Source organism: Pipra filicauda, unplaced genomic scaffold (assembly GCF_003945595.2).
Source record: "Pipra filicauda isolate LSUMZ 115617 unplaced genomic scaffold, ASM394559v2 scaffold21_size4447388_pilon, whole genome shotgun sequence".
Taxonomy (NCBI): domain Eukaryota; kingdom Metazoa; phylum Chordata; class Aves; order Passeriformes; family Pipridae; genus Pipra; species Pipra filicauda.
In genome coordinates, this window is record NW_024104332.1 from 1538464 (window position 1) to 1564187 (window position 25724).

General features: G+C 41.6%; 1 protein-coding gene and 1 long non-coding RNA gene across 5 annotated transcripts in view; one reads left to right on the forward strand and one right to left on the reverse strand.

Annotated features, from left to right (window-relative positions):
- Positions 1–25724, forward strand: part of ERBB4 (erb-b2 receptor tyrosine kinase 4) — a 605247-nt gene that overhangs the window by 296372 nt on the left and 283151 nt on the right. For all 4 annotated transcript variants that reach the window (XM_039381400.1, XM_039381402.1, XM_027735643.2 and 1 more), the window contains exon 3: positions 19978–20164. In XM_039381400.1, coding sequence (XP_039237334.1) covers positions 19978–20164 — 187 coding nt within the window. The remainder of the gene's footprint in view (positions 1–19977; positions 20165–25724) is intronic.
- On the reverse strand, positions 10025–16471 carry LOC120323259. Its single transcript, XR_005563566.1, has 2 exons — positions 16358–16471; positions 10025–15818 (listed from the first exon to the last, which is right to left on the reverse strand). It is a non-coding gene; the product is annotated as an uncharacterized LOC120323259 (long non-coding RNA).

The following is a 25724-nucleotide window of genomic DNA, read 5'->3' on the forward strand; positions in this document are numbered from 1 at the left end:
ATCTTCCTTGGAAGATCCTTCAGTGGGGCACTTGGAGCGAGAGGAAGGGAGCTGAAACATGCAGAATTACAGCAAAGGTTTGGAGCAGCTGTGAGGCTCCCACCTGGGCCAGTTGAGCCCTCCTATTACTGAGGTCAAAACCAGACCTTTGTCCCTCTTGATCCCTGCTCAAGGCTCAGCTTGTGTGGGACTGACCCACAGAGCACAACTCTGCTTCAGATTGGAGTTTCTTGCTGTTGGATGATTCGTGCCTCTCTTTCTCAGCATAAATACTCTTCCAGGGGCCGGGAGTTGGCAAAGATGATAATATAATTCAATTGAGATCAGATTGTTTGTAATTAAAAATGTTTGGCCTATTAGAAATATGAGAATCCTATATTTAATTTATATTTGATTTTTTAAAAAAGAAGGAAATCAGTAATTTACCAGTTTCTATTGCCATTTTTCTGTTTCTGTAGCTCAGAAGTGTCTTGATCCAACAAACGAGATATGGCAAATGTTCTAAATAGTGTTTAATTTATTTTTTTTTACTGAAAAAATATGTAAATGCCTGAGAAATTATACTTTGAAAAGTGGCTACTGCAAATTAACAGCATTTCACATGGATCTTACTTTGCATTTTTAATGCCCATAATGCATGTCCCAAATTACATGATTTGCATTATAAACCAGAACAGCTCCTATGTCGCTGCTGCTGTCCAACAGTTGAATAACAAGGCTTTTCTTTCCAAACTGTATAAATACATATTTACCCAAATGATGCAATTTAGGGCTCTTTTATTTATGTTTTTCTGGTCAGTCAATCACGCTGACATTTTTTTATAGTCATTGCTTTTTAAATGTATCTGAGTCTAGTGTTTGAGGAATGGAAGTGCCAGGCATAGACTGGAAGTGATCATTTGGTTATTGCATTGACATTTTGGTTCCAAAGCCTTCTCTGTCTCCGCCTTTGGCTCCTGGAAAATGTTGGGTTCTTGTGTTGTGTCATCTTCAGCTGCAATGGTTTTATCTTTCCCTCCTGGGCCCATGGCCTTAAGTGAAGGACTGGGGACACTCTGAGTCCTTGGGCCACTCCTGTCCTAGGGTTTATTCTGTTTCATCAGAACCCAGGATACTGAAGTATGTCCAGTCACTGTCCCTTCACTGCTCCAGAGCATGTTTAAGGCAGGGGCCTGTTGTCTTTGGAGTCTTCCTCCTCCTTGCTCTGCCTTGTTTCTCCAGCTTTCTGCTGTCTGAAGCCTCTGGAGAAAGAGTTGGATGATCTTCATCATGTAATCTCATCACTATGAACATTGCCGATTGTTCAAAGTCCTGACTCGGGTCATCTACACCTGGTTTTGGTAGTTTTCCAGGATTGCTCATCCTCATTGTCCAAGGAGATTTGATTTAATGGTTCCTACATCATTAGTGTGGTGTCTGCAATGCTTAAAATTCACTCCAAGCTGGTGATCAGAATCATAAGTGAGCTTGAGTCAGCTAGTTCCAGTTGGCTTCTGGCTTGAATATGAGGAGGAAGAAGGTAAATGGGTAGATAAACTCACTGTTTCTTTAGTTCTGTCTCCCTTACTCAGTCCCTTCACAGACAGGTTTCTGTTACTCAGTCGCCTTCCTTTTCAGCTGTCATTTTCTGGTTTCAAGCAAACTTGAGTCAGGTACAGCTCTCCTTATCTGTCCTTGTGCCACTCAGGGAAGAGGCTAGTTGTGGCAGATGAGGGGAGTAATGTAAGGAAGGAAGTTTAAATATCTCGTGTAAATGAAACAAACGCCAGAGAAGGGTAGGATTTTTGCTTTGTGTTATAGTACCTAGTAAACAACCATAATATCTACTGAAATGGGGAACCTGCAAGTTTGACTAGGAGTTATCTGACTCTGAGGAGTCGAATGTAGCTGTGTCGGCATCACTGACAACACGTGCTCCGGTGCTGCTCTGTGTGGAGGCTCCCTGTGATTTTGTACCTGCCTAGCAAGGAAATGATGAGTGCTGTTAGGAATTTTATGTTCCTGGCTACTAAGACAGCCAAGTGTTGTGGTGACAGGTGTGTACTACCAGGCTGCAGGGTGTTGGGTGTGCCTTGCAAACCCAGCCCCGGGCAGCCCTGATCCCGACATTCAAGCTCACAGAGCTGTGTTAGAGTCAATGTTGAACTGCAGCTTGTGAGCTAATGTTCACTCACAGACAGGCTTCAGGAGGAGGGGCAAAGGCCAATGCCACAAAACTAGCAATAGCTGAAATGCCTAGGACTTCAACCCTTTCAGGGAATAGAAATATGATTATGATAAACGATGGAAGCAACAGCACTTTGTGCCGTTCTAATAACATGTAGCCAAGTGAAAAAAATCCAATAAATGCCTGTGGTTACCTGGCTGTGCAGGAGCTGTGACAGTGCCAGACAGTGTCAAACACAGCCCTTTCAGCTGTGTTTGATCAGGATTGGGGGTGAGAGCTGCTTGATGTGTTGGCTGCTCAGGGAATTATTTCCTGTGCAGGAACCGTGGATGGCAGAGCTCTGTCACAGGACCTACCTGGCACCAGTGTCTCGAGAGGGCTGGTGGAAAGTAGCTGGCTTGTGTCAGTGAGCAGCAACCTTTCTCCTTCATTAAAAGGATTGAGTGGTCCCTGAAAGGAAGCTGATACCATCCTCTTCTGGGTTTGTCGGAAGCTACCATGCTGAGATTTGGGAGAGTTGAAGGTGGTAGGAAGGGAGTTGTCACAGCTTGTGTGTGGTGTGAAGTGAGAGGTGTGCTGGACAGTGTCTCATCTGGGGATTGCCAGGGTAGCTGCCGACTTCAAAGGATGCTCACTATGGACACAGCAGAGGATCAAAGCAGGTTTTCCAGCACCTTCCCCCTGCTGATCACCTGCATTATGAAAACAAGCAGATTCTCAGCTCACTCTCAGTGAGCATCAGGGTTTTTTTTGAGGAAGAGAAGTGATGTGCTGCTTTTAATCAACATTTTCACGGCACCCTATTTCTTGTGCTGACTTCAGTGCAGCAGTGCAGACTGGAGGGATCTCGCTCCCTGGCTCTCATTTGCTACTTTGATATTGCATGAGCGTGACCTCCTCCTTTCCTTGTGCCCCACTCCCTGAACCGTGTTTGGCATCTTGCTGTAGTTACAGACCTCTAGTAAAAGGCTGTGTGCTGCATTTCATGCGTATGCAAAAGGCTGTGTCCTTCTGGAGTGTGTAATTAAATCCAGAGTTGCCAAAGTGGAACCATGTCGTGGAGTCCCCACTAGTTATATCACTATTTTCAGGACTCTAGGAACTGTTCCTAGTCTCACATACTTTGTCCCCAGCCTGCATCCGTGGCGTGGTGAGCAGAAGCTTACCTGGTTAGTGATAGAGAAGAAAAGTACAAAGGAGCAGAGCTGTGTCAGTAGCAACACACGTGCACCTCTGAGATGAGGAGAGGGTGGGGATAGCAGCAGCGGGATACTGAGAAATCGGGAATTGGAGATACATAACATAAACAGCTCTTTTGCCAGCTGAAAACCCAGCGGGATGATAATAAAGTGCACAATGTTTATTGATATCTGAATGATTATTTGTTTCCAAAAAAATGCATTTTAGAATTTAGCATAAACTCAGTTATCTGATTCTAACACAGCTTAGTATTTATTAGGAAATATATGGCTTTTTTATAGTCATTGTTCACCTTAGGGAGAAAATAAAAAAAGGGAGAGAGCCATTTTATTTTAATAGTACTGACTTCCTAATCTAAGCACTCTATACAAGCAGCTTGGCTGCAGAGTGTTAAGAAATAGTGGATATTACCATTTATCCTTTGTTATGGAACACTGTCACCTCTCTCTGTCTCCATCAGCAGAGCCAGGCAATAATTTACTGTGGTGGACGCTGAGGTGTATCAGCTCCCAGGCCGCTGCAGTTCAGGTAGTTTGTCATCATGAGTGTTCAAGAAGGAAAATTAAGTTGATTAAAGGGGGAAGATTTGTCATGTCAGCGTTTTTGCCCACCTAGAAGGCAGCGCTCTTTCCCTCTCTCCTTACTCCACCCTGCCTTCCTTGTGCTGAGCTTTCTTGTGTACATAAGTAGTTTTGATGAAAAGTTGCTTTCCTTGCTGTGCCTCAGAAATAGCAAATGTTGTATATATGGAAATGTAAATGATGCTGATTAGCCAAGTGTTGTGGTTCAAGGAGAAAAGTTCAATCAGAACATGAAGAGCAGGAAGAGTATTTGTCTGCCATGTGTATGATGAGCCCTTCAGCAACTGCTGGAGAGTTTCGTACTAAAGCTTGGAAAAGCAGGGCAAAGGAAAGGCAGTCAGCAGCTGTAAAAGATGAAGACACATGCCTGGTGTTAACACTGTCTTTCTAAGAGTGTGTGTTCACGCTTGCTAAACCTCCTTGGCAGTTGCCAAATTATGTAGTTTGTCTCCAAAAATTCATGAACACACTGAATATGGCAAGCGTAGGGAGCCAAGGAACAGAGAGCAGTTTAGAATGCCAATCATCTACCACTGTCACCTGATGCTCAGTTATTAGGATGTTTAGAGAACTGAATGCTGTGCAGTAATTTCCAGAGCTGGTCACACTGTAGTCAGGCTCTGAACAAGCCTCCAAGGAAGAGCTTATGGCTCCATCAATTTATTAAGGCCTTGACCCATAGCAAAATTTCATCATCCATCCTGAACTGCTTCAGGGGCCTGTTTGGTTATGATCCCCCACAATGCAGTGTGCTGTGCTGTGGATAATGTTTAGTTTTCAAACCCCTCGGTGACAGCCTCAGCTGGGGTCTCCAGGCTGTAGCTGGCCTTAATATGGTTCTTTGTCCTCCTGCCTGAACCAAGGCTGAGCCTCTGCTGAGGAAGATGGACATCTCTGAGGGGAAGGTGGCTACTGCTGTGATAAGCACAGCAAAGCTGATGGGGACATGAAAGGGAGTTCCAGATCTTCATGCTGCACTTCAGGAGCTCTCCAGATCAGTCCTGAGCCTGTTTGCTTCTCTGAAAAGAAAATATTTCCTTCTACTTGGCTTGTCACATAATTGCTAATATTGAAATAGACATTTAGTGTTGTTGGTACAGTTGAAATTAATCCCAGCATAACTTTCCTAGAAGGAAAATACCTGTTGTGAGGAGCTGTGCAAGTAGGCAGACCTTTTTGTCCATCCACCTGTTCTGTAGCCCTGCCCTCTGTGGGCACACATGTGCAATCCCTTTATCTGGTCCCATTCCTCAGGTGTCCTGCAGGCTGAAAAGGATGGCTTGCTGGCAAAGATAAGAGTGGAGGAATACTTTCAGTTCCGTGAAAGGACATACCATGAAGATAATGAAATAAAACTATTGGGAGTTCTGTGAAGCAGCCTGTGATTAAACGTAAGGATTTATTGTGGAACAATTAGGTGAATTTGGCCTCAGGTGTCTCCCCCCCACTTTTTGGCCTGTTGGGGAGTGGGGGGAATGAAATTCCGGTTTAGTGGATTCAGCTTTAGTTACAGATCTCGTCAAGAACAGCCAAAGCAAAGGACACATTAATTTGTAAGTGTCCTGTGAGTTAACTTTGACCGATAGAAAAGGAAAATGCAGTCTGGCTTGTTACTAGAAACACCAACATGTGAAGTGACATGAGAAATAAGCTCCCAGATCTTCATCTCACACCTGTATCATCACTCTGATGCAGTGAGGATGGTAAAGGCCATGACAGTGAAGTTTCTCTGGCAAATGTTGTCCCTTAGACCCAATTCTGCGTTAAAAGCCAGAGGATCAGTTTTTTGTTCCCTGAAGTTTGCTGTGACTTGCAGTCATTTGTGTTATTGGAGTGCCATGTAGTCATCGGTTCTGTTCTGGTCAATATTCTGGTAAAGGAAAGCATTAGAGTGCCACGGCTGTGATGATCTCTAGAGACAGGGGAGTGCCTTCTGATATTTATGTGCTAGTGACACAGATTAATTTTAGTCTTTGGGCTAAAAAGTGAGCCAAAAGTGAATTGCTGGAAAGAAAAAAAAAATGGGTAGGCCAATGAATCTTCACTGGAAATGGCAGAATTGCTGTGGTGTGTAGTGCAGGTTGTGCAGACATTACCATCGGCTGTTTGAACGAGTGATTTGAAAGAAATGCTTACATAGAACAGCAACTTTTCAGCTCTTTTGACTTAACTCTTAGCGTTGGCTTGCAAAGATCATGTCTGTCTCTCTGTAACTGCTGATAATTTGTGTTTTACTCTTGACTTTTCAACTTCATTTTAGTTAAGAATTCCATTGCACAGTGTAAGGGCATTGTATGACACAGACCCTTCCTTTTTCTGGAAAGCTTACAGCTTAAATGCACAGGAGAGGGGAAGAAAGCTAGCAATTTTATGAAGGCAAAGGAAAATTTGCTAAATCCTCTCTTGGGGACTAGCGAAGCAGAGAGATGAACTACTGAGCTGGTGGAAGGGGAATAGAGTCTCTAAAGAGGAGAGAAAAGAGCTGAGCTTGGCTTGTTTAATGTACAAAACAAAAGCTCAAATGGTCTATTAATTATTGTTGGTACCTGAGAGCAATTTGAACTAAAGGACAGTGCCAGCACACACTTAAATGCCAAATAAAATAAACCCCCTTGGCTTTTCGAAAGACTTGGGCAGGTGACAGTTCCCTTCTTTCTCAAGCTCTGGTTCAACAGAAGCCAAAGCCCAAAGCTGTTGCAGTGTCAGGTCTTTTAACATTCACACCACCAAATGTAATTAAGCTCTGCAAGGGCTGCACCCCGGATAGAATTTATCTCTTGGTTTGTAATGCTTTAATTTAGTATCAAATATTCATGGGCTGGCAGGGTCAAGTAGGGATAGAAAAGTACTGTAACAGACATGGGGAAAGTAGGATGCTTAAAGAATTCAGCTGAAAGGTTAGTCATCCATGGAAACCCATTAGGAAAAATACTGTAAATATCTTCCTGCGTCTGTGACTCACAGATCTAAACATGAACCACTTCTGCTGCTGGCCTGTGGGACTTGCAGAGCACAATGTGTGTGCTGTGTGTGCCAGCTCACACACACACACACAATATTCCAAGTGAGCAGACAACCCCAGGTGCCATTCCAAATGCTGAAGTATGTTTGGTGTGCTCTGCACTTAACAGGTCTGTTGCATCTCATGGGCTTCAGGGACAGAAAAGGCTGTTTTTGAGACATCCTGTAAACCCCTATGCAGGGTTGTTGTATGACCAAATGATTTTTGGGGGGGGCATGCCCTGCCCAATTAAGGACATGATTCAAAGCCTGTGAAATGATGCTTATTGACGTCAAAGGATCAGGACTTTTACTGTCCAATTTATTGTTGACAAAACAAGTTTCTTCAGTAAGTGAAATTGTTGTATTAATGAAAGTGAATTGATTTATTCATTCAGTAAGATGTTTCTGAGGCCTGAAAGGTGTGTTTAGTGCATCTGATAGGGAATTCTCAGATCGGGAAGACTGGATCAGAAAGAAGGGCAAACAGAGCCCTGTGGGACAGTGCAAGAAAGTAACTGAAATTCAGAGCAGCTGGGAATAATGAGGTGTTCCAAGTCCAAGTGTCTCTTCTGCTTAGTGCCAGGTGAGAAAAGAGGGAGGAGAAGAATTATTGGGTGAGCAGGCAGTGGAGCAATATGGAAGGAATAGCTGTCTGGCTGCAATATTTGGAAATGTGTAGAACTCCAGGAAACATGTGGGTACGGGGGAGCTGACACTGAGTATGCAGGCTGTGTGCTCCATCTCCGGGAGGAAAATGCCCCTTGACCTGCTGTCTGCTGTTTTCCTGACTGGCTCTCAAAAGCACTGGTTGGTACACGTAGAAGAGAATTGGCTAAAAAGAAAAGTCCTTTGGAGCCAGAAATACCTGCAGCTTCAACCTGCCAATCGAGCCTTCAAGTCAGGCTGGGTGCTGGGAGAATGAGAACTGGTTTTGCTCAGCTGAGAAAAACCTGTCATTTGAGCTAGAATTTTTGCCTTATCTCGCTGCAGCATGCCAAGAGGAAATTACCCAAGGGCTGCATTTTTAAACATCCAGAATATCCAAAGACGAGAAGTTCTGCAGAAATACAAACATGCATGCACGCTTTCTTGAAGCATATGTGTGTATTTGTAAATATGTAAAAAGCTACATATAGCTATATGCACACCTAAAGACAAGAAATTCTGGAGGAATGCAAACACACATGCACATACACCTTTTAAAAGCATATATGTGTATTTGTAAATGCGTGAAAAAGCTAGATGTAGCTGTACTCACACATATATGTAGTTCAGAAGTTCTGAAATTTCTGAAAACTCGAGAGTAGCAAAACTTAATTCTGCAAAATCCTCGGGCACTTTTTAGAGTTAAATTAATACTGATGCAATTAAAATGGTAATACTATTTATTAAAAGAAGAGTACTTAAATAATTCATTTTCCTATTGGTTCTATGGAGTGTGCTTAGGTTTAGCAATTATATGCTAAGTAAAAGCAGCCTCTCCTGTAACGATTTCATGATAATCTGACCTTTGAGGGTCCTGGCTCACAGCAGCTGGCACTTTTTGTAGGGTTTACAGACTGTAAAGTAATTAATATCTATGAAATACCATTGCTGGCCTTCTGAAGTAGTTGCATCCTTGAGCGCTCCCTTTTCTCCCTCTCTTGAGCAGCCTTTTCTTTCCTTATATCTCTGAATACTGGGGGTCTGGCCAGTGGTCTGCTCCAGAGGGAGGGCACGTCCTAGCTGAGGGGTGCACTGGTGACCACCTTCTCTCTGTTTAGGAGTTCAGAAGACATAACTGACAATCTGCCATGCTTAATTTTATTTAATATTAAGCACAATAATAGCTCTTGAAAAGCTGTCTTTCAGGGAAAGGTAATAAGGGTATTAATAAAAACAGGTGAGGAGAGAGGCCCTTTTTTTAGCTTCCTGCATTATTTTATCACTGTCAATCAGCTCAGAACTCCTTTGAGATTATTCCTGTGTAGTTAATAACATTGTTTCTGTGATGACTTTAATGACTGAACCTTTCTTCCATTCTTAGCTATGAAAATAATCACTCTGCTTTTTTTCCTTCAATAAGCTATTGTGTGGGGCTCAGTACATTAAGGAACATTATTAAATATAGAAGTTTCCTCTAATTAAGCCATTGGCAAAAGATGGCTTGTCCAATCATTTGCTGGTGATGGGTACTGGAAGAAATTATATCTTGTACAGATATTTTTTCTGCCATACTCCCTCTAAAAAAAGAACAAAATGATATAAAAATAAAGCAGTAAGGTTGCAAACTCAGGCAGTCAGAAATTAGATAATGCCAGAATGATGGGTGCCTGGATCTGCCTTGTGTTAGGAGGGATGCATTCTGTCCTTCCCCGCTCCTGATCGCAACCTTTTTGTCTTTTCTCTCTGATCTCTTGCCCTGTACACTATCATTTCTTGTCACAAAATTACCATTTCTGATAAAACCTTAATTCTTAACCTTTTTAGAATTTTATGTCAAGAGCAAACCATATTTTATGGTTTTGTTCCTGGAAAAGAGAGAAATAATTCTCTGTACAACTTTTCCAACACCTCCCTCCATAAACCCGCCTATAATTCAAAGATGTTTGTGCACCTTGAGGAAACCACCATTTTTTCATTGGTGCCATATTTGCATGTAGGAACAATGGTCTATTTAAGGTGTCTGTTCATTCTGGACATGACTAAAAAAGCTCTCATCTCCTGTAAGATTGTGCGTCCCCCTCAGTTCAGAAACCACACAGAAAATGCAATGAGTGGGAGGAGTTTTTAACATGCCCCGTTGAAGAAAAGTAGTGGAATTAATTCAGAGGAAAATCTTACTTTAGGGTTAGTTAGTCACTGCAGATGAAAGGTTGTTTTCCTAATTGCTGGCATTCTGCATAATCTTAAAATCTGGAGTTCACATGTCTTTCCTAAAGCATACCTCTGAATTTGAAAATCAGATGCATTTACTAATTGCTCACATCTTATAAATTATGAATCTCTCCTTGATGGAGACTTTAACAATCTATTAAACCCTGAATAACAGAGTTATTCTCCAGCTTCTAGATAAATAAATCAAAACCACAACTTTAAAAATAACAAAAAGACTTTTAATTTTTTATTTTAGTGGAAATAAACCTAATCAAAAGCCAACAATTAATGAATCTCTCCAAGGTTTCTATTCTTGAAGAGATTAGAGTTACAAAGGCTGAAATAGTTTCAGTAGGTAGGTGTGATGTTGAGCTCAGATGTTGTATTTATATATGCTCAGCTAGAAATAAGAGTTCCTAAAATCCAATATTTGGATGGAAATTCTCCTCTTCAGTGAAACCAGAGAGTTAACAACAGCAATTTCTATGTGCAAAAATGTCCTAGAGTGCCAATAAAGTTAGTTCCTCCCAAGAAGTGCTTTGAAAATGCTCATTAAAGAGTGGTTGTTGCGCATATGAAACAAACTGGAAGTCTGTTTTTAGGAAAGTATTTTCTCGGGAAAGAAAAGCAAAGCTCTCCAAAAATAAATAAACTGCTCTTTCAGGGTTAGATAGCCAGAGATTTGCTTCTTGTGAGCATGAAGACTGAGAATGTTGAGTTGAAATTTGGCAAGGTTAACATATTTTCAGTATGTGTAGTCAGTTCCTGCATCCAGAAATAGAAACAGCCTTTTGCTTTCAGGAGTGGCCTGGCACCTCCACCTGCACTTTGAATAGAAAAATAGAAAAGTCCTGTGTTGTTCAGCTCCACCTCTGTACCAGATCTCTGGGAGGTTTAATTCATTCTGCATTGCTCTGAGGAATGGGAATTATGCCAACTGAGGGCTCCCATTGCTTCCATAGGAGAGGGTGAAGAAATTTTAATTAACGCATTTAATTGATCTGACTATAGATTTTCCCATAATTCCTACCAACTAGCCTGGCTGTGTACTAGGAAAAAAGAAATCACAATGTCTGATGTACGAAGCCTGTTACTCATCATACATCAAATGAACAAATAAAACTTCATTCTTCTGTTGAATGACTACAAAACATTCCTAGGACCTTCGCAGGCAGTTTGCTTACCATGGTTTGTAATTCTGGGCACCATTACAGCCTGCACTGCATTTGTCATGTGTACTCTTCCATTTGACTTCTGATCAGATTTTTGATCTTTCATAACCACTATGGGAAAGACATCCTTCTTTACCTCTCCTTTTTGTTTCCTGTGTATTTTATTCCTCTTGATCCACTTGCTGTCTCACACTGCATGCAAGCTGGAGAAGCTGGAAGTGCTTCTGAGCTGTGAGAGGCTGAGCATCAGTCTTCCTCCTCCACTTCCTTCTCCTCCTCTTGTCTTTCTTCCACTTTCTCTCCTTGGGAAGACTTGGACATGGATGGATGAGTTCCCTGATGTGCTCTAACCAGTCTCATGAACCAGAGGACCAAGTAACAAGCCTCCCAAGACTTAGTTCAGCTTAGACACAAGCAAAAATGTGATGGGACTTTATCACAAATAGGAACAGCGAGGGATGGAATGCTCTTTTCTTCTTTGGTACGTGATATCTTGTTTTGCCAAAATAAATACACTGCTTTGATTCAGTCCACTGACATCTCAAGATGCCTGGGGCAGTGCAACCAGCACTTTGTGTAAATATGACCGTGAAGCATTGTGCAGTGAAGGTAACAACTCGGGTCACGGCTCCATGCGTTGTTAGGAGAGCACCTCTGCTCCAAGGACTCCGCTGTCTAAGTATAAAAAAGAAATGTCGAAGCTGATATTGGATGCAGACATCCCATTGCAGACCTTGTGCTGCTGCTTGCCCACACTGCCTCTCCAAAGCAGTTTCGGGCATCAGTTTGATAAGACAGCCCTTGCTTGGACTTTCCTAGGGAAAGCATCCCAAGATGCGCTCACAGCTTCTCACGGGCTATGGCTGTCTGAGTGAAATTGGTAAAAGGGGATGTCTTTTCACATGGTTATTGCTTTTCTAAAATCCTTCCAGAGTGTTGATATTATTTAGTTTATGAAGTAGCAGTTTGTGCAATTTTATGTTGCCTGGAAAGAAACTATGATTTACTTGATTGAAGCTCCCAAAAGCAGAGAAAGTAAAAGGCATCAGTCTCTCCCGCTGGAAATTCTGTAACTGGGCAAGCTATAAGCTGATATGCTTTGAGTGCCTGCAAAATGTAGCTACTACTAAACAGCCCAAATGCAAAAGCATTTTGTGACAGAATAATGCCCTCATTTTAGTCTTTCCAATCTAATTTACGACTAAGTTTTCCCTTGGGAGATGATCCAATAAACTCTCCTGGAAACTACTCTGCGAATATGTTGAAGACCAATCAGGTATTACAGTGTAATGTCAAAATTCTTATTGACTTGCTAAACATGTACTCATCCATAGCTTTCGTCAGGACAGAGAGATGTTGGCTGTGAAGATTGTTAGAGAGTGCAGACTTTGTCTAGGTCATCCTTGTGCTCAACATAAACAGTTTAGGCCTTATTGTGTGCACTCAGCCAGGCTGGGCACCTAAAAGTTTAAGCAAACACTTCTAAGCAGACACACAAACAAAAGAATTATGTTTTAGACTGAAAATATTGGGAAGACACTCAGATACTTATGTAAGCCTGCTCAATTTCTCTCTTCAGACGATAATTTTAATGGAAAAGTAGGCATAGACATGTGGGGCAAGCTGACACCTGAGCTTAAGTCGAACTCAATCAACAGAAAGAATACTTGGGTACATCTTTAGAAACTATATTTCAAAATTTGAAAGCAAAAGGATTGGGGTTTTTGGTCCTGTTATTTACCTATTTTTCTATTTAATGTTCACATTCCCACATTCTTTTATTATTTTGTTTATTATTATTTTGTTGTTCAAGACCCACATTGTTTTCCCAGCAATACTTTAGAAAATGAGTCAAGATACGCATTTCAAAGGCTCCCTGTGTTTTTGTCCATCACCTTCCTTTCCAAATGCCAGATTTGGGCATTGATCTGCAGTTTAAAGGTTTCTAGACTGGCATTTGCTTTGCTTCCAAGCCCTCCCTAGACCCTACTGTAATGTGTATTAGCTTAGACACAGCCTAACTTACCTCATATATGCAACGGTGTGATTTGTACATCAAACTCCATTAAAAAAATAACTGCACAGCTAATTCTCCTATTTTAATGTATGAAAATTCCCACTCTTGGAATAACGAAATGTAAAGACCAGCCATTCAGAAAACAAAGCTTTGGTTCAACAACTCCCGAGATGGGTTCTATAAATTATGTAGCAAAATCTTCATTTACAAATTTCCACCACCTTAACAAAAGATGCATCTAACTGACTGCTGCTTCAGAGTTGAGGCAATTGAATGCTGTGTTCAATCCACTGATCTGCTGCTCAGGATGTTATTAATGTTTTGTAAGCATATTACCAAAGAAGGCTGGAAGTCTGTGAGGACAAGTATATGAGTTAAAGTTCCTACCAGCTGTCTTAAATAACTGAATCACATTTTCATTCTGCAGCATGCAGCAGTGCAAGGCTCCTCAGGTACAGCTCTTGACAAAATCACATCCAAGCCCTTCCTTTGCTTTTAAAACATCTTAAAGCAAACTGAAAGACTACCAGAAATTCTTCTTTTTTTGATAACCAGTTTGAATATAACCTGCAACTGTAGTGTTTTGGACAATAAATTCTCTGCAGCTGCCAAGGCAGTTCTAGTTAGGATACACTGCTTCTGGATCAGGCCCTAGAAAAATGTTTTCTACAAGCTGTGTTCTGATATTGATCAGTGTGCTCAAACTTGAGGGATTTTTATTGAAGCTTGTGCAGAGTACCTGAAAAACCACTGATGCTCAGGAGGGCTTAACATCACAATTTCACAAGTGTTGACGTAATTAAAGGATGAACAGCATGGAAGGAGACAAGAGAGGAGATTGTTGTGGAACAAAATTCTGTACGTGCATGCTGTGTCAGCTTTGAGGTCCCTAAATGCAGTGTCCTCTCAGACATGAGAAATGTCAGTATGCACTACATATTTCTCATGGTTATGGATGGGGATTTGGGAGAAGCTGGCAACAGCCATGCGCCTGAATCCCATAAATAAGTCTGCTGAACTCCTTTGAAAATCTCAGTTTATCGTTGTCATTAAAAATTCATAACTCTGAATGAGCAATGCATGGAACAGCTAATTGAGCTCCATAAATTGCAATAGGCTTGCTATTTCTACATTTTGGATATTAATGTTTCCCTTAGAGTTAGAATTGCAAGTGCTATAGCTGCTTAGAGGCCACTTTGTAGTTATTCAGTAAACATTAATTTTTTAATTATGACAGTGACAGGTGAATTGCATTGCATGGGTGAAAATGTATGAACAAGTAATGAAAATTAATTGATGGCTACCAGCACACTCGCAAACATGCTCGATTGAGTTTTGTGAAGGTGGATATTATGATTGTCTTGAAAACTTATTTAAAGTTAAGCAAATGTTGACTTTGCTGTATTGTGGGTTTTTTTCCTCACAGTAAAAATTTGTCTCCTCTGGAAAAAGTTTTGGCCACTTGGATGTTGGGCAGTGCTCATCAGGTACCTTTTAATTGATCAAAAAACAAAATGTGAAATGCTCTGTTCGAGTTGGCTTGAGATGTCAAGCTTCTGAAGGAGGTAACGCGGTGGTGCCTATTCATGTTTGTTATTGTAATGGTGACTTTGCTGCTGTTAACTTTTGCTAGGGAGGAAAGAAGGATGACGCACTTAGGAAATGTTTTCCCTTTGTAGCACTTAAAATCTGACTTTGTTAGGATTTAATGTAATGCAACAAAGCCCAGAGTTCATGATGGAGGGTCAGTCTGACTCCTTGGATTGGAGTCAGGAGACGTCTGTTATCTGCTGGCAGCTGAGCCATGCAAGGAGCCACGCTGCTGCCTCGTGAAATGGATACCCCCTGAAAATAGAAATTACTGTATTTGCAACAGATGGGATGAAAAGCGTCCACTTGCCTTATTCCCTTTGTGTATTTAAAGTTCTTTGCCTTTTCTGTATCCCTTCTTGTGGTGAAAGAAGGAGAAAACCCTTCCTTGTGGAAACTCCTGTGTGTGTCCCCCAGCTTTTCCCAGTAGCTGCCTTTCTTTGTAACCCTGACATGGCACCCCGACTTCCCCTGGGCACCAAAGCACCTCTGTCTCTCTGTAAAATAGTGATGAAAAAGCAAAGGCTTTTGTCTTTGTCTCTCATGTGAATTTGTTGAATATATGTACTGTTTTTTTAATGTTTGTGAATTAAACACACTTGTTCTTCAGGTGATCATCATCTCCTGCACTTGTGTTTATTGGCGCTTTCAAGTGAGTTTGAAGTAGATCAAAATGTTCATAGCTTTTATGGAAAAGGGGAAAATTACCCTAAAAGATAATTAATTGTCTGGGGTCCCACAAGTGTGAACTGACCACTGTGGCAGGTTTCCATTGCCCTGATGCCATGCCAGGGACATGTGTCCGGTCAGCTGAGGCAGAAGGGCTTTACCAGATCAGGTTCAGCAACTGGATAAATAACGTTTGTGCAGCTAAAATAAAACCCACAATATAGCTCTCCTTGGTGCCTCCGCCACAACCCAGCGTTCCCGATGGATGTTGTGTAGTGTTTATGAGAAACATTGGCTTCCCTAATCATTCATTGATCTGTTGTTCTGGGCAGAATGATGAAGTTTTCACTGTTATTTTGCTCCACTTCACTCAGATTCGCTTGATTCGAACTGAGGGATGATTTAAGATGGAACAATCTTGCCATTTACTCCCAGCTGACAGGATAATTCTGGCTTTGCTGTTGGGAACTTAAAGTGCTTCATGCTCAGCTAATATTAGTTGTAATTGAGGGAATGGGCTGTCTAGAGTTCATTCTTACAGTTCATCACCTGAAGAAGAACCTCTGAAAAAAAAGTTTAGGTTTTGGTGTCATTTTGGGGCCCAGTTTCTCCTGCACTCTCCATAGGACTGCCCGGCACAGCTGAGGGGAGCAGCGGCCGCCATCTTGGGGCAGCACCTCAACTGGGTCTGTTCTCATCTCAGGGTAATTGTTTTTAGGTTTAAGGAAAAAAAAAAGGCTATGTTTGGGCTAGTAGAGGCTGTTAGGAGACTGTTTTATGGGCTACCATGCCAAGGCTTCACTTTCTAGGGTGCAGAACAGTGCTGGACCCAGGGATAGCAAACCGTGGAGCACAAGTACTCGTCTCCTGTCCAAAAAGAGAGACAAAGAGCTTTTCTCTGGTAAATATATCAGACTTGAACCCTTTAGTTTGGTGGGGTTTTAAAGCAACTCGTGAGGCTTTAGATTAATACTTTTTCCCCCCCTACACTCCTTTTGTTTCCTGCTGGAAGCTTGTCCTTTCTTATCCAGGGGCTAATGCTCAGGCTCAATTGGAGGAGCAGTCACCTGTGGCTCTAGAATATTCAGAGGTGTCTCCTCACCTGCTTTCAAACTGTCAGGTGTCTGCTTGGAGGGCTCCATGGGCAGTGTCCCTTTTCCTTTTGGCACAGGGAGCCTGTGAGGTGCTGCCTTTTCCTCCTTCAAATCTGTGTGTTCATTCCCGCTGTCATACCCAGCTTCGGGGAGCCCAAATACATCTACCAAAGCAGCAGCAGTGCTATGGGAGTCTGGGCCAGTTGCTGCCTCACTCGGTGGCTTCTTCATGTAACAGGTCACATCTCAGGAGCTGGAGAGATGACAAGGAGAGGAGAGATCACATTGTCCAGGAATTCCCAGTCAAAATAATGCTGTAATGGGGCTAGGGGGGAATCTCACAAAATCACGGTGCTTTGGATGTTAAAATTAAAAATTTTAGCTTTAAGTCTGTTGGTGATTAATCTACCTCTTTCTGTTCCAGTTGTAGGTGATGGGAATAAAATGCAGATATTTGCATCCTTGTCTCCTTTTTTTCTTTTCTGAGGGACAGACTCATGTGAAATGTGTTTTTGTGAGAGCCTCCAGCCCTAGCAGGAGAATCAGACTGGGAGGTGACACTCAAGCTACCACTGCTGTGAGTCACTTCACCTCCTTAGAGCTCAGATTAATGCTGAAGCCAAAACAGCTCAAATAGAGCATTAGGATACCTGAATTCAGGATACCTGAAGAGGAAAGCCTTCAGCCTTGAATACAAAAGGATGAGAGGTTCACATCATGCCTACCCTTGGCACAAGTTGCAGAGGAGGAGATCAGGCTGACTGATCCCTCTGGCGTGAGGACTTGTGAGTCAGCACGGAAGCTAATAGGCATCTTTGCAGGGCTTGGAGTGAGCTCCAAGTGGGCAGGTGTCCATTTTCAGTAAGAATCATATCAAAACTTGCAGTGACTGGCAAAATGACTGTGTTAGCCAGGAGTGGTCGAAACCTGAGGTGCCTGCTGTGCTCCCGGTACGCTTTTTTTTAAGCTGGACCAGTCAGAAAACACACCAACCTGCAAAACAGGTTATCGATCTGCATTTTTCATTCGTATTTGAATTTAAAACCAAAATTAAACCCTAACGTAATATATCAGACTGCTAGATTGGGTCAGGTTTTTATGTTCCAGTAAATTAGAACCCCCTGGCTTATTTTCATAATTTTGTTTTGCAAGGATGAACATGGTAGTTTATCCAGCAAGTAAATAGGTGTTGCAAAATGATGGAAGTCATGGGAGTGGAAGGGATCCTCTGGTTTGTCAAAATACTTGCCATAATTTGTTATTTCAGCTGGATAAACCAAACAAAGTGCAGGGCTTCTTAGGCAGTTCACAATTGTCAACAGCAAAACTTTATAATTTTCTCTGTTTTTCGTCTTCTTTTCTTTTTCTTTTTTTTCTTCTTTTAAGTTTGGAATGAAGATTTGCTGCTCTGTGTGTATGTGTCATTTCTGTACTGTGCTGAATTAGGGCCCTTTCAGGTGGACTTGCTGTTTGGCAGTAAATAAGACATATCCTAAAAATAGAAAACGTGGTTACAAGTGACAACAATTGGCAGGGAGGACTTGTTCAGATGCAGTTTTGGAACTGCTTTTAAATTTTTTCCACTCCATTCCAAGTTAAACATCTATTTAAATTAATTAGAGCAATCATAGTATTCCTGGAATATCAGAGCAGAAATTGAAGCCACGAGTATAATTTAAATGTTTCCTGAATTCTGAAGAGAGGCTAAAAAAAGTTAGCTTAAGGAAATTTTTGCATATGATGAAAAACAAATTCCTGACCAAACTGGCTAAGCTGAAATGTCAGAAGACGAAGAGCTATCATGAAAGTGCTGGAGAGCTTCTGATTGTAATGGAATCAGTGTCCCAGGGTATAATGCAGGTCTACATTTAATACTGAACTACTGAACCATACTTCTCAACCTAGCTCTGCTCACTGGGTTCTCATCAGAGTCCTGTAATGACACTGGGCTCTGTTTAGATGGCAAGTCTGGAATAGCTCCAGAGCTATTTCAGCAACTTCAGCTGAGTACAGGTGTTTGACTTCGCAAGGACAACTAGCACTCGATTTTGTGGCATAGAAATCATTCCTTATGTACACTATCACATGTGTTAATCATATTACAGACCTTTTATAAGCCTAATTAAAAGGCACACGTAAATCTGAAATCGTGGCAAAGCCCTGAACCGGCAAAGCAAAATCCTTTATTAATGATACATACACAACACATTTAATTCGATGCCTGCTGTTGCTTGTTGGGTTGTTTTTATTACGATATTGACTGGAGTCAATATGTTTGTTATAGTCTGTGCATGTGCAGAATTTTTCTTTCAGTGTTTTGTTGAAGGTATTGACTTTGCCAAAGGGAAGGAAAAAGTGCATACCGCCACTTAAGCACACAAGTAGTGATATCAATTTCTGTCCATTAAATATGCGTACACACATAAATATCTACGTGTACAGCGGTTGCAGGCTGTTGCGGGCGTGGGATTAGGTGAGCTTTGAAAAACATATCAACGTGGAGGTCCTGTTTTTGGGAGCAGCTCTGAGCAGGAGCATTCCCCCCAGCATGTGTCAAGTCCTGCTAAGGATGGTGGGGTCTATGTGAGTGTTGAAATGGCACTTTTCAAAGGCATTTGCATATTTCTAGGCCATTTCTTTCAATTCCTTGGAGTGAAAACTTTATTTTCTCCAGGAGCATACTTTTCTCATTTGGAGTGCTTTTGTGTGGGTTTTTTTTGATTTTTTTTTTTTTTTTTGGTAATAACATCTTAGTTCTGTTAAGCTGTTGGGCTTTCAAAAAGTATTTCTAGTTATTGGGTTTTGGGGTCTTTTTTCTCTTTTTAACCCAGGCAAACAATTCCTGGGCAGGAGGGTTATTGAGCAGGAGGGTTATTGAGCAGTTCCTCTAAAGGCAACAAAGGTCTCAACCTACCCAAAGATGCAGCAATGATTTTGCTAAAAAGATTTGGATAGCAGTTTTGATCAAAGACTGGTATATAGTTCCAGCACTTCCAAATGAAACTTCAAGATTAATCTTTGCAAATACTCAGTGATCAATTCCACTTAAAAGTACAAAAATGTGTGTTAATACATCTGTGCTTAGACTTTACCCTTCCGAACCTGCTCCCTGTCTTCCATTGTTCCTGTTCGATGATGGTGAGCTCTTCCAGAGGTGTCTTCCATGATGTGTCCCTTCAGTGCCACCCTGAAATATGCTGTACAGCACAGAGTTACTTGCAAACAGACAATCTCATCTGAACTATGGCATTTCCCCAGTGGATTTTGCTCATGTACTGCAGAGGCCTTTGACCTACTCTCTGCTTTGAGTTGTGCAAAGTCATCCTTTTGTGAATCTTTAATACCTTACAGTGAATTTCTACTCAAGTTTTACTAGGCTGAGAAAAAGGAGTACCTCTCTATTTTCTACCTTTCCAACAATTATTTCTAACAAACTCACTAAAATTGAAAGAGAAATGTGCTTGAAATCATAAACTGAAAATGAATTTTTTTTCCAAAACTTGGTTTTGGTGGTTTTTTTTTTCCCTTGGGTAGCAGCATCTCACACTAAAGCATCCACTATATGGGAAATTCAGGACAGTGAAAAATGGACCACGTCTAATGCGTTTGTTTCATTTTTGCCTTTCAGTCTATCCGAGAAGTGACAGGCTATGTTTTGGTGGCTTTGAACCAGTTTGAATACCTGCCATTGGAGAACCTGCGCATTGTTCGTGGGACCAAACTCTACGAAGAGCGGTATGCTTTGGCAATATTCCTTAACTACAGAAAGGATGGGAACTTTGGACTCAGGGAACTTGGACTGAAGAACTTGACAGGTAAGTGAAACTTGCAAATGTGATGGATTAGATGCAAGAAAAAAAAATGAGCTCGTTGAGTTTTTACCTTCATGCCATCAGTCACTTGCATTCTGCAAGTAATAGAGGCACCACGAGAGGCTGGCAGTTGTATGAGAGTTTCATCAGTACTTCATTCTTTTTTTTTGGTTTATGAACGTACTTTTCTCAATACTGGTCAAAGACTGTGCTTGGAAGTTATGCCAAGAGCCTATTTGAAAGAAAAATAATTGCTGAAAGAGTAGGTGAAATTTTTTTCTGAGTTTTCATATCATGAGTGTGTTGGTTTCCTTGTAATCCTTGATTATGGCACATGTGTTGCTTCTGGTGTAGGGTATTTTCTGCCAAGTTGTCTTAGTTGTGGCATCTCCTGAACCTCTTCTCTTGCTGCTGTCTGTCACCATTGCTGCTGCACAGAGCTGTTGGGGAAAAAGTAGGGGATGAGAGAGAGAGACTGTATCTTTCGTGTCTTTAATTTTAGAACGCCCTTTTCTAAGCAAAAATAGTGCATTACATATAGTGAGAGAAATGCTTATTTTCTTGAACCAGAAATGTAAGCAAAGTCCATGGTTTTATGTTCATCTGTAAATTCATGGCTGGATCATGTTGTGGGGTAGATCAACACTTCGTTTCTCCCATCTGAGGATCTACAGTCAGTGGTTTCAGAGTTTAAAACTTGGCTAAATATCACTGGACTGTAACTTAATAAAGAATAGGCAGAGGTAAACTCCTTTTATGGAATTCACCAGAAGTATTTTATTTATACCTAGTTCCTCATCAGCTGTTATAATTTCTACCCTAAGCTTTGGTTATTGTGAAATGGCCTTATTCCTGCTAGCGGCTAAAAGCTTACTGAAAATCACTGCCCTGAACTGGATGTGAAGATTGAACCTCAGTACAGAGAGGTGGGAACCTTCTGAACTCTATTCAGGCACCTTCTCTCTCTGCTTTTTTTTTTGTCTCTCAATATTCAGGGTGACATACAAGTGCTTAGAGATCCCTGTTCGAGCCTTGCCAGGCTTTCAAAAACAGGAGGGAAAAGGAGGCCTGAAATACTTTACAAAATAAACCTGTTTGGGCTGACTCTTTCTGATCAGGTTCTTTCTTCTGGTCAAATTTTTTACAATTTTTAACAGTTTTCTCTTATGAGATCATCATGCCAATATCAGAGTGCTTCCCAAAGGTCTCTAAATGTCTACCATCTACTACTCTTCTTTCTGACTTTCATAACCTAATTTCCTTCTCTTCTGTTCCTGTTTATCTTCCCACCTTTCTGATTTAGGGAGTTCATTGTAACTGTCTAAGCCTTCACATAATACAGAGCCATAGCATTTGGTAGTAATAGTTGTACCTCTTTCTTTGTATATGCTTTCTGGTCTGTGAGTCTCAAAAATGCTTTGTAAAGGACACTAAGGCTGGGTGAAACTGAGAAAGAGAGGTGAGAGCAAGGCCAGAAAATGGCTGGAAGTCTTTCCTCTTGGGTCTGAGGCTGTTCTGCCAGGAGGAAAGAGTTGTACTCTTAAGGCTCATTTAGCCATGGCTTTGCTACTCAGTAAGGTAAAAAAATCTTATTTTGTAGGCTTCTGCTCGGGATTTTCTTCTTGAACCAACTTCCCTGTGCTCATAGGCAGTTCCTGAGATTCCAGAGGTGCTCTCTGGAAGCTGCTGTGATGTGATAGACACAGCACTAAAACTGCCCAGCAAATAGTTTCATTTTCTTTTTAAGTATCATAAGAAAACCTGCCTTAGCTTAGCCCCTGAATCTCTCCTAACATGAGATCATCACAGCCACTTCATCTGATTTAGGTGTTTAGAAAGGTCTCTGATGGGATTATTTGGCTCAAAATGTATTGTCTCTTGGAAGAAAAGTGCTTTAATAACACTAACTTGTCTCTCTGGAGCACTTAAAATAGCTTCTGGGTGCTGAATACGAGCCAGTGTGTGCTTTCAAATACTCAATGTTTTCTAGATAGCATGTGCCAGGGCCTCATGAGTCTCTTCAGCAGCTGTTTGTTGACTGTTTTGTACACTGGCTAAGATGCACCTGGCTATTTTAACCCATAACCTGCCTCTTGTTGCACATGCTCTTCCTGGAGCATATTCATACTTCATTTATTTTCATAACACATCTTTAGCATTAGTAGCTGCATAAAAATAACTGGTGGATGTGGGAGCTGGTGGTGTTGCAAGGCTGTGATAGATCAGCTGTGTCTGAACCTATTCTGTGTCTTCCCTGGGCTCTCTATATTTACATCAGAAACCACCAGTGAGTTATTAAATTAAAAAATTGAAGAAGCAGCAGCCCTCGTGAGCTTGCGTCCTTCAGGTCCACTGGAGATTTCAAGAGACTGTCTTTGAATGCTCCATCTCTTCCACCTGAGTAAAATATAAACATGACTCTTGTCTTGTATGTGAAGAATTGTCATTCCAGTGCTTATGCCTTGTTCACAGAAGTTTGGGAAGTTCTGTTCTTATTTGTGCAGTGCAGGATGATGGGTTCCTGAGGGTATTTCCGCCCACTGCTGCACAATATGAAAACACCAGCACTACTCCTTGTGTTAAATAAATGAGGAAGCTGCTTTCACCTGCAAATTCTCCTCAGCCTTCACCACAGACAGTGTTTCAGCTTCCTGTGCTGTACCATTGCAGTATTTTCGGTGTGTTGTTAACAGCTGTGTTTTTATTGCCAGATATGTCTATCAAGTTTTCATCTTTAAATGTAACTTTAAATGCTTGAATTTCCTCCCTTGTGCTATAAAAAAATGACAGCTGTGAAGGCAGTAAGTTTTATCTCACACAGAAAACATGATCCAATTTTCACTCATGATGTCTGTCAAAACACAGGAGAGTTTTGTTTGTATAGCTCAGGCCAGGACCACATCCTAAAATTTATGTGACACCTGCAAGAAATCTTAGCTATAAAATCCTTTTCTCACTTGTTATAAAAACTTAGTCAGTGGTTCCACAAACATGTCAAAACCAAACTGACATTGAACTAATGAAGTGGCTGCTGCCATCTCAGCTGGACTCATCTCAGTTTGCAGATTCAGCTGCCAAGTAGCCTTACAGTAAAAAGGCAGGTTTGACATACTGAACATATTCTTCAGCCTGAGATGAGCAGAATAACTGATGCTGAGGAAGAAGGTTATGCCACCTTCTTCCAGTCATGGCCTGGGAGGTAGTGCAAATCATACCTGTCTTCCCCAGCTAGCCAGGCAGTCAACCTTAACTTATCCAGTGAAAGGGCATAATCATTTTTCACTCTTGGAGCACTCCAAATACAGAGAATACCTGATGGCTGCATTTCATTATGGCATTTATCTTTCAGGAGTGGGGAAAGAGGGATAACTCACAAGTTCTAAAACCACTTATGAAGTATCCCGTATTTTCCTCTGTATGAAGATGTGTAAGAGATTTACAGCAAATTATGTATCTTTGAGCAGTGTTAACCTTATCTTCCCCATTGGTCTTGGGGACAGAGGCTCTCCTGTGCCTGCCTGTACAACCCTTGGGTTCCTTGAATATATTAGATTGAAATGGACTTAGCAGGGATTAGTTCAGTAATGCAAAAAAAAAAAAAAAGGCAGAAAAATCTTTAGGTTTTTTGTTTGTTTATTTCTTTTGCAGGAATCCAGTTGAATGATAAATTAAGATAACTGATGTTCAAATGGATATTGTATCTTAAAGTATTTGGTCAGTGATAGCCAAAGAAAGAAAATCTACTTTTATGGGCAGGAGAACCATAGACAAAGAACCATCTTCCCTGGGTGTAGAAAGTGATCCATTGTAAATTTCCCCATCAACAGATTTCTTTAATTGGTTGTTTGGTTTTTTTTTAAATTTGATTAAATTTATTTTTTAAATTTTTCTGCAAAGCAAACTATTAAAGTTCTATGATTATTTCTATAAAGTTTTCAATATTATTTCCCCCCCCTCAAGAAATCAAAAATGCTAAAGGGTGCTTTGGAGGGGGAAAGAATGGCATCACTCATGAAAAAGGTTGCTTTTCAACCCTTCTGTTGCCAGTTTTTTGGCTTTTTTTCTTAACAAGCGCTGCTCATTTATTATAATAATATTGCAACCCAGTCAGGTTGAAGGGAAGGGCTTGGGAGGAGTCAAATTTTCTTTCTGTTTTATTCACTGGGCATTTTTTTGGACATAAAATTCTTTTGGAAATCTTACTTAGATACCCACTGAAGACCTGAGCTCGTTTAGCACTGCGTGTATGTCATTTTTTGCAGCAGGGGTTAAGGCCACCCCCATTTTCATTGCCTTGATCACAAAGTGCTCGGCCTGTGTCAGCAAGACCTTTCCTTGGACCACGTTGCAGGAGCCACTGCTGAGTTCATGATGTTCAGAGATGTGAATGCCTGTGTGTGACACCCCAGCCCAAGAAGACAGGATGGGGGTGTGCTGACTGTGGCACATTTTTTAATCTCCGTGGCTTCATACTAGCAGGATGAGCTGGGAAGAAAGCAATATGTAGCTTGCCTCAGGCTTGCTATGCAACAGGTGGGCAAGGCATTGCCTCTTAACCTTGGAGAGGAGTTGCTAGGATACGTGGAGGGATGAGGAATTGGTTTAAAAATCCCTGTGGTACCCTCTGTGTGCAGGGCTGCTGCAGGAGTTCTCAGCCCTGTAGGAGAAGCTGCCGTGGCTCCGAGACTGGCCAGGTGTGCTCCTTTCCCTGAACCCTCAGAGCTGGGCTGACCACAGAGGCATTTGTATCCCTGCACATCTTTGTGACTAGCCAGCAGGTAGGAGAAAAGGGAGGAACATCTCCTTTCCCCTGAGAAAGGAGGGCTCTTTGTGGTGGCAGAGACCTTGGGGACACAGCACAGAACCAGCCATGCGTTCCCCTTGCTCATCTTGTCCCGGTGGAGAAAAGGAATGAGACTTGTGGCTGCCCCCACGCTCATAAATGCAAGTGTGCCTGCTAGCATGTCTGTCTCCTCTCTCCCAGGACACTGTTAAACTCTTTCCTTGGAAAAAAATCACCCCGTTCCAGCTACTGCTCTCCTCATTGTAGGTGTGATTTGACAGACAGGAAAGTCCAGAGACCAGTCTCTGCTGGCAGTGTGTGTGCAGCCATCCTGTGCTCAGCATGGAGGCAGGCACTAGCATGGACTCGGGCTGCTCCCTGCCAGTTGGCATCAGTGCCTGGGAATGCTTCCAGGCACTCCTCAGCTTACCACTGCAGATGTGGCCCAGAGGAATCCCAGATAAGGGACCTGCAGGCTGAGGAGCGACTGCCTCCAGCTAGCAGAAAATTGCTCACAGGTGTTATCAAGGCAAATAGATATATTGTATAGAGCCAGAAAGAAGTACTGATTTTGAGCCCTGTGAGATTTGTACCTATTATACTTATTATGTCCAGTAACAAAGGTGGGACAGTGGTTTTTAAATTTCAGCAAGGCTCAAATATTGTAGTCACTTTAAAGGATTTGAATATGCTTTTGTCCTGCTAAATGGCATAACTAATGTCTGTTATTCTTTGCAGCTTGTTGATTAACAATTTATGCTCAATTTTCTTTATTTCAGA